The sequence below is a fragment of the Sapajus apella genome, unplaced genomic scaffold (genome assembly GCF_009761245.1).
Source record: "Sapajus apella isolate SASKATOON/1434 unplaced genomic scaffold, GSC_monkey_1.0 scaffold2, whole genome shotgun sequence".
Classification (NCBI taxonomy): domain Eukaryota; kingdom Metazoa; phylum Chordata; class Mammalia; order Primates; family Cebidae; genus Sapajus; species Sapajus apella.
This window is the reverse complement of record NW_022436942.1, coordinates 74,991,500-75,002,638: the sequence shown is the minus strand read 5'-3', so window position 1 is coordinate 75,002,638 and position 11,139 is coordinate 74,991,500. Positions and strand designations below refer to the sequence as shown.

Genomic DNA, 11,139 nt, shown 5'->3' with positions numbered 1-11,139 from the left:
GTGTGTGTGTGTGTGTGTGTGTGTGTGTGTGTGTGTGTGTGTGTGTGATGGAGTCTCGCTCTGCTGCCCAGGCTGGAGTGCAGTGGTGCAATCTTGGCTCACTGCAACCTCCCTCCCCTGGGTTCAAGTGATTCTTCTGCCTCAGCCTCCCAAGTAGCTGGGACTACAGGTGCACACCACCACACCCAGCTAATTTTCGTATTTTTAGTAGAGACGGGGTTTCACCATATCGGCCAGGCGGGTCTCGAACTCCCGACCTCATGATCCACCTGCCTTGGTCTCCCAAAGTGTTGGGATTACAGGTGTGAGCCACCTCGCCTGGCTGCTCTGATCTTTTAATGCAGCCCAGGGGACATCTCAAAGCCCAAGGACAAGCCTTGTGGAATGCACATGGCCAATGGCATCAGAGGCTCTGGATTTGAACCCTGGTTCTGTAACTGAGGAACCGCGGGACCTCAGGCAAGCCCATCCCTTCGTTTTTCTGAGCCTGAGTTTTCATCTATTAAGTCGGGTTATTATTTCCCTCCCAAGTGTCTATAAGGATGGGGACAGATAAGGCCTATAAAGCATCAAGTGTGAAAAACTTGTAAACGCAAAATCAACAGGAGTCCCCATTCTCTCGCTTGCCCTCCTCCTTTCACATCATAAAACATGCAAAAACCCAACTCATAGTGACCAAGAATTGGAGGACAGTTCATTCTCTAAATGTACTCTCCTCTCTTTGGCAAAGAACTCCTTTAAATAAACCAAGCTCCTCATTTTGTATTCAAATGCCCTTTTCCTGGCTCCCAGTGGCCTGGCAGAGGGCACACCATAAATACTTGCAAGTGCCTAACTGCGCAGGTGCGCTCTGAGTCCTAACCTCAGGACATGCTCGGTGTCTCCCTGACCAGCTTCCATTAACAATCTGCTTGCTGAGCCCTAGCTCAGGGGGAAGTGGGTGGAGTGGGAGTGACATATTGAGCTTAATTTGATGAGTCTTTAAAGGGGAGACAAGGTGTTGCTTTAGCCTAGTAGGCTCTTCACCCTTCCCTCCCATCCTTCCTTCTTCCCATCCATCCACCTACCTACCCTCCCACCCACCTATATACCCACCCATCTGTCCATCCATTTTCCCATCCACACACACCCAGTCACTCACCCACTTATACTTCTATCTACCCACCTTGTGCTCACCCACCCTCTCCTCCACTTGGACACCATTCCATCCATCCATCCATCCATCCATTTGTCCATCCATCCTATTTACCCACCTATCTGTCCATCCATTTGCCATCCATACAGTCACTCACCCACTTATACCTCTATCCACCTGCCTTTGCACTCACTCACCAACTTCTCCACCTGGCCACCATCCAGTTCCATCCATCCATCCATCCAATTTACCCACCCATATGTCCATCCGTTTGCCCAACCACACATTAACTCACTTACTTATATCTCTATCCACCCACCTTTGCACTCACCCACCCATTTTTCCACCTGGCCACCATCCTATCCATTCATCTATCCACCCATCCTATCCATCCACCCATCCATTCCTCTACCCATCCCATCCATCCATCCATCTCCATCCTATTCATCTACACATTCCATCCAACCATCCCATCCCATCCATCCAACCACCCATCAATCCCATCTTTGTATCTGTGCAACCATGCATCCCTCCATACCTCCATCCATCCATCCATCCATCCATCCATCCATTCAACCATCCCATCCCATCCATCATCCATCCCAGCCATCCATCTAACCATCCCATCCATCCATCCATCCATCCATCCATCCATCCAATATTTCCTGATACAGTACTGTGGCTCTGTGGCTAAACAAGACAGACATGGTATCTGCTCTCATGTTGCTTGCAATTTGGCAGAAGGGGGACAGACCTTGCCCATCAAATTACCCAATGAACTATCCAGTTAACAACTGGAATAAGTGCTAAGAAGGAAAAATACAGGCATCTATGAGACCATATAGCCAGGGACACGGCTAGTCTAGGGAGGCAGAGTTAGGAAAGCCTTTATGGAGGAAGCAATGTTGAAGCCGAATCATTCATTCATTTGTTCACTCATTCAGTGCTTTTAGGAATCAGCATGGCCCATTGTGTGAATCAACGCTGCTGTTCCAGGCCTAGCTCACAGCAGCAGAGCAAGACTGAAATGTGTGCTCGGCCTGGCCACGTGTACAGTCCTTAACCAGCACTGGGTGTGGCTGTTATTCCTAGATCTGGGACAATGAGGTCTTGTCTGACCCCTCCCCCAAGAATTTCTAATCCAGCTTCGGGAAGACATAGTGGTATCAGGAGAAGAATGGAGAAGAGACAAACAGACTGAGGCTTAGAGAGCTTGTCAGACTTTCACCTTGACATCATGTTCAAATCGTCCCTGCTACCAAAAAGGAAATACAGATGGCTCTGAAGCTTATGAAAAGATGCTTAACCACGCTCATAATTAGGAAAATGCAAATTAAAACTGCACTGAGATACCGTTTGTCACCTGTTAGATTGGCAAAGCTCAAAAGAGTATTGGTAACGCCATGTGTTGGTGAGGGAAGGAGCAAGAGGCAGTGTCATACTGCACACTGGGAGCGTAAGTGGATACACTCTTTACCGAGGGCAATTTAGCAGTAACTGTCAAAACTGTGTACCCTCTGACCTCATAATTCTGCTGCTAGGAATTTATCCTACCAAGAGCTCATGTGTGTGTGAAATGGGGCGCACGCCCATAAGAGCTAACATTTATTGAACACTGACCTCGTGCCAGCAGCAGTTCTAAATGCTTCCCTTGAATTCATATTTAATCAACACGATGGGCCCAGGTTGGTGCAATTGATCTCCCAACTCTGGAGCATTCATGACAGGCTTATTTGTAATAACAAGAGATTATTAGCTGCTAAATGCCTATCAATAGGAGAATGGTAAAACAAACTGTGGTCTATCCATAAAACGGCATGTTATGCAGCTATAAAATAGGATAGGAAGGAATCTCTAAGATAAGAGTTTTAAGTTAAAAAGGAAGGTGCAGGCTGGGTACAGTGGCTCACGCTTGTAATCCCAGCTCTTTGGGAGGCTGAGGCAGGCAGATCACCTGAGGTTGGGAGTTCGAGACCAGCCTGACTAACATGGAGAAACCCCATCTCTACATAAAATACAAAATTAGGCAGGTGTGGTGGCACATGCCTGTAATCCCAGCTACTCGGGAGGCTGAGGCAGGAGAATTGCTTGAATCCGGGAGGCAGAGGTTGTGGTGAGCCAAGATTGCACCATTGCACTCCAGCCTGAGTAACAAGAGCAAAACTGTCTCAAAAAAAAAAAAAAAGGAAGTGCAGAAAACAGCAAAGGTAGAATGTATCATAAGTTAGGTTTTTTTTTTTTTTTGAGAAAGTGCCTGCGGATAACATACCCTTTAAAAAAAAAAAAAGATATGTTTGTGTGTGTATAAATAAATATATATACATATATACATACATAAGGTGACAGGTCTCCTTTTTATACCTTTCAAAGATTACAAAAAAGTTTTTTTCAAACAGAGATGGGGTTTTGCCATGTTGGCCAGGCTGGTCTCGAACCCCTAACCTCTTTCAAATATTTTTTTTAAATAAACTTTTTATTTTGGAATAATTGAAGGTTTACAGAAAAGTTGCAAAGATAGAAGGTAAAATCCCAGTATACCCCTCACTGGGTTTCAGTTTCCCCGAATGTTACCATCTTGCACTACCGTGGTACATTTGTCAAAACCAAGAAACTCACATTGATATGTCTCTATTAACTCAAATCCAGACTCTATGCGGATTTCACCAAACTCATTTTCTACCAATGTCCCTTCTCTGTTCTGGGATCCAACCCAGGTCCCTGACTGTGTTAGCCATCATGGCTCTTTCGTCTCCTTTTTGAATTTCAATTCAGGCAAATATATTATCCATTTAAAAAGAAATAAAATTGAACATTAAAAACAACCTCCTCCTTCCAAATCTCTGAACAGCAATAACAACAATAACAACAACAAAATGCTTGCTGATGTTAAAAGGAACCCACCTTCTGTCCCCCGACCCATAAGCCTTTCCATGTCTTTTGCTCTGCAGGCTATGCCTCCTCCAAAAAACCTTCCCAACCTGGAACTCAGTGCTCTCTTCCCCGGCCCCCTGAGACACTGCATGAATCTCTCTCACATAGCACTTATCACTGCCTGCCTTGCTTCACAGTTATTTATGTAAGTGTCTGTCTCCCTGCGGAGACTGTGAGCTTCCAGAGGAGGGGATGGGATCTGCGTGCCCTCTGCCTCTCTCTTCCCAGAGTCAGATAGGATGCTTTGACCCCAATACACATTTGCTGAATTGACACCTAGTCCCTAATGTCAGGAGGAGGAGGAGGAGGAGGGAGACATTTAGGGAGTTAAAAGGGGCCGGACAGCACTTACGACTGTGGGCTGGTGACCCACAACTAATAAAACCAAATGGTAATAATAATTATACGGATAATAACGATAATTCTAGAAACTTCTATGGTTGAATAATTGAAATTTAGCTCTTTCCATGGATGATCTACTTTAATCATAATAATAGCTCTATGAAATAGGTGTTCTTCTTATGCCCTTTTGCTTTGAGATGGAGTCTCATTTTGTTGCCTAGGCTGGAGTGCAGTGGCATGACCTCAGCTCACTGCAACTTCCACCTCCTGGGTTCAAGCAATTCTCCTGCCTCACCCTCCGGAGTAGCTGGAACTAAGGTATGTGCCACCATGCCTGGCTAATTTTTGTATTTTTTTTAAGTAGAGACTGGGTATTACACCATGTTGGCCTGGCTGGTCTCGAACTCCTGACCTCAGGTGATCTGCCTGCCTTGGCCTTCCAAAATGCTGGGATTACAGGCATAAGCCACCATGCCCGGCCACTATTATGTCCATTTTAGACATGAGAAAAACCAAGGCTCAGAGAGAGAGTGACCGACACATGGGGTGGGGGGGTCATTCTTGGTGCTGCTGAAATTGCCATGCAGGATATTCTGATGTTACATCATACTGAATTTGGCATGTCTACATTTTACTGAAGAAAGTAACGCTCAGAGAGGTGAAGTAATGTGCCCAAGTCTACCCAGCTACTAAGAGGCAGAGGTGAGATCGGAACCCAGGTCTGGCTGACTCCGGTCTTAACCGCATTGCCCCCCAGACACCCATGCCAGAGACCCGAGGACTGCCCATGGGGAAGGATCCTGCTCTCCCCCATTTTCAGTCTCCAGTGGCCCCACCTGAGCCCCGCTTACCTGGCACAAGAGAATCAGAGGCTCCCGGAACTCAGCCTGACAGATAGCACAGATGTCACCGGCTTCTGTGCACTGCTGCCCAGTGGCTCGGACGCCATAGTTCTGTTTGAGGGAGGGGAGAGGCAAATAGAGCTATGGATGCTTGTGGGAGCCTTGCCCTCAGCAGCACTGTGAGATCTGTGGGCTGAGGAAGGGGCTGCTGCTATTTCCAGCTCTTGATTCCAGGACCTTGGTGGGGACCACCTGAAGCCAACTCACCTGAGAGGTGCAGAGAAGCTTCAGGGCTTTCCTAACTCCGCCCACGCGTCCACAGATGTCGAAGGACTGAAAGGAGAGCAGGATGGTGGCTGGAAAGTACCCAACAATCTCTCACAACCCCTATATAATCACCTCACCCCATCTACTCATCCTGCACCCAATTTTGACTCAGAACATTTTTAGGAATCTTCTTCCCATTTGCATGTCTTCCTTCCCAACAGTGCTGCTTGGCTTTTGTCTTGCTGCCTAATATCAACAGTATCCCTTGTTACCTAGGCCAGGATACCAAATATATGGCACACGTGGTGTCTATTTCCCCTCCCAAGCCCAGGGCAGGCATTGCTAATCGATCACAGCACTCTTCCTCTGAGCCCAGCCTGCCCTGATAACCCTTCTCCATCTAGCACTCCAGTCAGTCAATGTGTTGATCACAACCAGCAAGTAATCAGTACGTCCCAATGACTGATACTGCATGGATTGCCTGGCCAGTCCTGCCGGAAGGAAGGAAAGAGAAGAACTCATGCATCCTCCCAGGATTCTCTAAAGCCAGAAATGGAGAACCAAAGAGAAAGCAAGAAGTTTGGATATTTAGGGGGGAAAAAACCTCTGATTTGTACTAATGATGAAGAGAAAAGCACTGCACACTAATTTGAGGAGTTGAGGGTGTGCAGTTTAACATGGATACTATTTTGAAGTAAGAGAGAGATAGAAAACATTCAGTAGACGTAGATGTGTGATTAGGAGCTTCTCAATCCATAAAATGGGAGTAACGGGGGCCGGGCCGGGTGGCTTATGCCTGTAATGCCAGTACTTTGGGAGGTCGAGGTGGGTGGATCACTTGAGGTCAGGAGTTTGAGAACAGCCTGGCCAACATGGTGAAACCCCATCTCTACTAAAAATACAAAAAAATAGCTTGGTGTGGTGGCACAGGCCTGTAATACCAGTTACTAGCGGGGCTGAGGCAGGAGAATCACCTGAACACTGGAGGCAGAAACTGCAGTGAGCAGAGATAGCGCCACTGCACTTCAGCCTGGGTGACAGAGTGAGACTCAGTCTTAAAAAAAAAAAAAGAAGAGAGTAACAATAGTATGTACCTTGAAGGGTTGTGAAGATGATTATTTGAAAGAATGTCATATGGTGAGCTTCGTAAGTGAGAAACTGGGGTAGATTCAACCAGAAAAAATACTGATACATGCTCTACAGTGTAGATGAACCTCAAAAATACAATGCTAAATGAAAATGCCAGACACAAAAGGCACCTATTATGATTTATATGAAACATTCATAATAAGTATATTCACAGAAACAGAAAAAGTAGATTCATGGCTGCCAGGGGCTGGGGGAAAGGGAGGCTGGAAGAATGGGGAGGGACTGCTTACTGGGCACAAGGTTTCTTTTTAGAGTGATGAAAATGTCCTGGAACTAGACAGTGGTGGTGTTGGTTGCGTGACATTGTGAATCCGCTCAATGCCATTGAACTGCACACTTTAAAATAGTTACTGGAGGCTGGGCGCGGTGGCTCACGCCTGTAATCCCAGCAGTTTGGGAGACAGAAGTGGGCGGATCACTTGAGGCCAGGAGTTCGAGATCAGCCTGACCAACACGGTGGAACTCCATCTCTACCAAATATACAAAAAATTAGCTGGGTGTGGTGGTATGTGCCTGTAGTCCCAGTTACTTGAGAGGCTGAGGCAGGAGAATCACTTGAACCGGGGAGTGGAGGCTGCAGTGAGCCAAGATTGCGCCACTGAACTCCAGCCTAGGCGACAGAGTGAGACTCCATCTCAAAAAAAATTAAGTAAAATACAATAAAAATAAAATAGTTAGTGGTTAATTTCATGTTGTGTGAATTGCAGCACTGTTTACAATAGCAAAGACCTGGAACCAACCCAAATGCCCATTGATGATAGACTGGACAGGGAAAATGTGGCACATATACACCATGGAATATTATGCACCCATCAAAAACGATGCGTTTGTGTCCTATGTAGGGACATGGATGAACCTGGAAACCATCATTCTCAGCAAACTGACAGAAGAGCAGAAGATCAAACACTGCATGTTCTTACTCATAGGTGGGTGTTGAACAATGAGAACACATGGACACAGGGAGGGGAGCACTACACACTGGGGTCGGTGGGGGGGAAATAGGGGGGGGACAGTGGGGGGTGGGGAGTTGGGGAGAGATAGCAAGGGGAGAGATGCCAGATGTAGGTGATGGGGAGGAAGGCAGCAAATCACACTGCCACGTGTGTACCTATGCAACAATCTTGCATGTTCTTCACATGTACCCCAAAACCTAAAATGAAAAAAAAAAAAAAAATGGAAAAAAAAAAAAGAAAGAAACTAGCATGGGTGCTCCAGCTTCCCCAGGAGCCCCCAAGGCCTGGCTAGTGAGTGGGGCCCTCCTTAGGCCAGCTCTCCAGCCTTGGGGTCACCTTACCTTGCAGAGGCTGTAGAGAACCATCAGGACTCCTCCCAGGAAGTAGCTGTTAGAGGAGTCGTCTCCCATGATGTATTTGTACCACAGCTGGATGGGGACAAGGGATCGGAACAGCTGGCTCAGCTCCTCGATGACCAGATAGAACTTTCCCTGCAACCACACAGAGAACATCAATTATTATTAGCAGTAAAGACTCAAAGGACGGAGCTGGGGGCCGCCTAGCCCCAGGCAGTGATGACATTCCAGGTCACAGGCAGGCCATTCATCAGCTCTGGAAAGCACTCAGGCCAGCTCCTAATTCGGCTGCGATATGGCCAGGGAGACACAGCCCCTGCCTGCTGCCCTCACCTGCCACCCAGCTGCCCAGTAGATCCAAGTGCCCAGGACTGAGGATCAAATTTCAGGGTAGGAGAAACTCTAAACCTTTGGGCAGAGGGCTGGACAGTGGGTCACCCTCTGGGTCTCCCATCCAGACCATCCTCATCTTTAGAGGGCTGACTCCAGCATCACAAGCAATTGCTGTCAGGAGCCCCAGGAGGATGGGCACAGGGTGCAGGTAAGGCCAGGCCATAAGGCCCATAGCAGGAGATACGTGTCCTTCCCAGCTCCGCCACCTGCTCTCTTCCAAGGAGGGAGGATGAATACCTAGTGAAAGAACAGGGGCCAGTTGCGGTGGCTCATGCCTGTAATCCCAGCACTTTGGGAGGCTGAGGGGAGTGGATCACTTAAGGTCAGGAGTTCGAGACCAGCCTGGCCAACTGTGGTGAAACTCCAACTCTACTAAAATTATAAAAATTAGCTGACGTGGCAGCGTACCTGTAATCCCAGCTACTTGTGAGGTTGAGGCAGGAGAACTGCTTGAACCCAGGAGGTGGAGGTTGCATTGAGCCAAGATTGCACCATGTATTTCAGCCTGGGCAACAGAGCGAGACTCCATCTCATTAAAAAAAAAAAAGAACAAACACAACTTGGGTACTCGCGCTGGGCTGGGATTGAACCTGACCTTGCTGCATGCTCAAGACCCTTAGTTTCCCCATTTACAGAATGGGAAGCAGAATTCTCACCTTACAGGGTTGCTTTGAGGATTAAAGGAGATGAACAGGATAAGCACCTAGCATTAAATTCCTGGAGAAAAATCCTATTTCTCTTCCTCTTCCTCCCTTTGACCTTAAACAGGTCCCTTAAGCTTTCTGTGGCCTGTGTTGTAAAATTGAGATGAAAATAAGCCCACTCTGTAGTGTCTAATAATGCTGAATATATACTTTATGACCCAGCAATTCTACTCTGAGGTATTTACCTGAGAGAAATGAAAACAAGTGTCCACATGTATGCCAATGTCCTTAGTGGCTTTATTCATAAAGTCCCCAAACTGGAAGCAGCCCAGACACCCATCAATGGAAGAATGAATAAACAAATGATGGCATATTTATACAACAGGATACTGTCCAGCAATAAGAATACACGAATGGCCGACATTCATGACGACATGGATGAACATCACAAACATGATGTCGATTCAAAGAACAGTCATCGAAGAGAATTTGTTGTATAACTCTGGTTTATACTAAGTCCTAGAATAGGTAACACTAACCTGAGATAATAGAAACCAGATCCCTGGTTGTCTGGGGTGAGGGGTGGGGAGAAGTGACTGCAAGGGAGGGTGTGAGAAAATTTTGGAAAGTTTATATATAGGTGTGTATATATACGCCTATATATGTACGTATATATATGTATATAGGTGTATATGCACATATATACATATATAGGCATATATATGTTTATATGTACATATATGTATATATGTATGTGGATATATACATATATACGTGTACATATATATATGTATGTGTATATATATTTTCTGAGATGGAGTCTTGCTCTGTTGCTCAGGCTAGAGAGCAGTGGCACCATGTCGGCTCACTGCAACCTCTGCTTCCAGGGTTCAAGTGATTTTCCTGCCTCAGCCTCCCAAGTAGCTGGGATTACAGGCACCCATCACTGTGCCCAGCTAATTTTTGTATTTTTAGTAGAGATGAGGGTTCACCATCTTGGATAGGCTGGTCTCGAACTCCTGACCTTGTGATCCACCCTCCTCGGCCCCCTAAAGTGCTGGGATTACAGGCATGAGCCACCGCGCCCAGCCACATATATAGAGACAAAGTCTTGCTATGTGGCCCAGGCTGGAGTGCAGTTGTGCGACTATGGCTCACTGCAGCCTCTACCTCCCAGGTTCAAGCGATCCTCCCACCTCAGCCTCCCAAGTAGCTGGGCCCATGGTTGCACACCACCACGCCTGGCTAACTATTTTTGTATTTTTAGTAGAGACAGGATTTCATCATGTTGCCCAGGCTGGTCGTGAACCTCTGGGCTCAAGCAATCTGCTCCTTGTCAGCCTCCCATAGTGTTGGAATTACTGGTGTGAGTTACTGCATCTGGCCTAGAAATACGAAATATTTTATATCTTGATTAGATGGGGGATACATAGGTATGCACATTTGCCAAAACTCATTGAAATATACACTCCAAATGTGTGCAATTTATTGTATTTAAATTCTGCTTCATTAAAGCTGATTAAAACCAACAAACAAATAACTCTTCTCCAAGCATCCACATTTATAAAAATATGAATAATCTTTACTCCAACAATTCTATGTCTGGAAATTTACCCTAACAAAATAGTCAGGGATATGTGCAAAGATGTGCCTATAAGAATGATCACTATAGCATTCTTTGTAATACTGAAAAAAAAAAGGTAACAAACACGATATACAAAGAGAGGGTCTGATTATGCTAGAGATCTATAATGGAAAGCCATACTGCCATTAAAATTTATTCTGAAAAAACAGCAACTTTATGGTGAAGAAAGCAAACATACGTCATATTAATCAAGTGATTAAGGTTAACATCCCCAGTGAGAAGTCATTTTGACATCCTGAACCCTCTGACATGATGTCCGGAGAAGACACAGTATCACTTCTGCGATATTCTGGCCAAAATGCACCTATAAATTCAATCTAATCATGAGAAAACAAGAGACAAATCCAAGTTGAAGGATATTCTTTTTTTTTTTTTTTTTTTTTTAGAGAGACGAGGTCATGCTCTGTCCAGGCTGGTCTCTAACTCCTGAACTCAAGGGATTCTCCTACCTCAGGTTCCCAAAGTGCTGGGATTACAGGCAT

At 46.0% G+C, this 11,139-nt stretch overlaps 1 protein-coding gene across 3 annotated transcripts in view; it reads right to left on the bottom strand.

The window, feature by feature from the left end:
• RNFT2 (ring finger protein, transmembrane 2) overlaps positions 1-11,139 on the bottom strand; it is a 122,841-nt gene that overhangs the window by 15,501 nt on the left and 96,201 nt on the right. For all 3 annotated transcript variants that reach the window (XM_032240843.1, XM_032240848.1, XM_032240838.1), the window contains 3 exons: positions 7,961-8,110; positions 5,518-5,583; positions 5,260-5,361 (listed from right to left, as the gene is read on the bottom strand). In XM_032240843.1, coding sequence (XP_032096734.1) covers positions 5,260-5,361; positions 5,518-5,583; positions 7,961-8,110 — 318 coding nt within the window. The remainder of the gene's footprint in view (positions 1-5,259; positions 5,362-5,517; positions 5,584-7,960; positions 8,111-11,139) is intronic.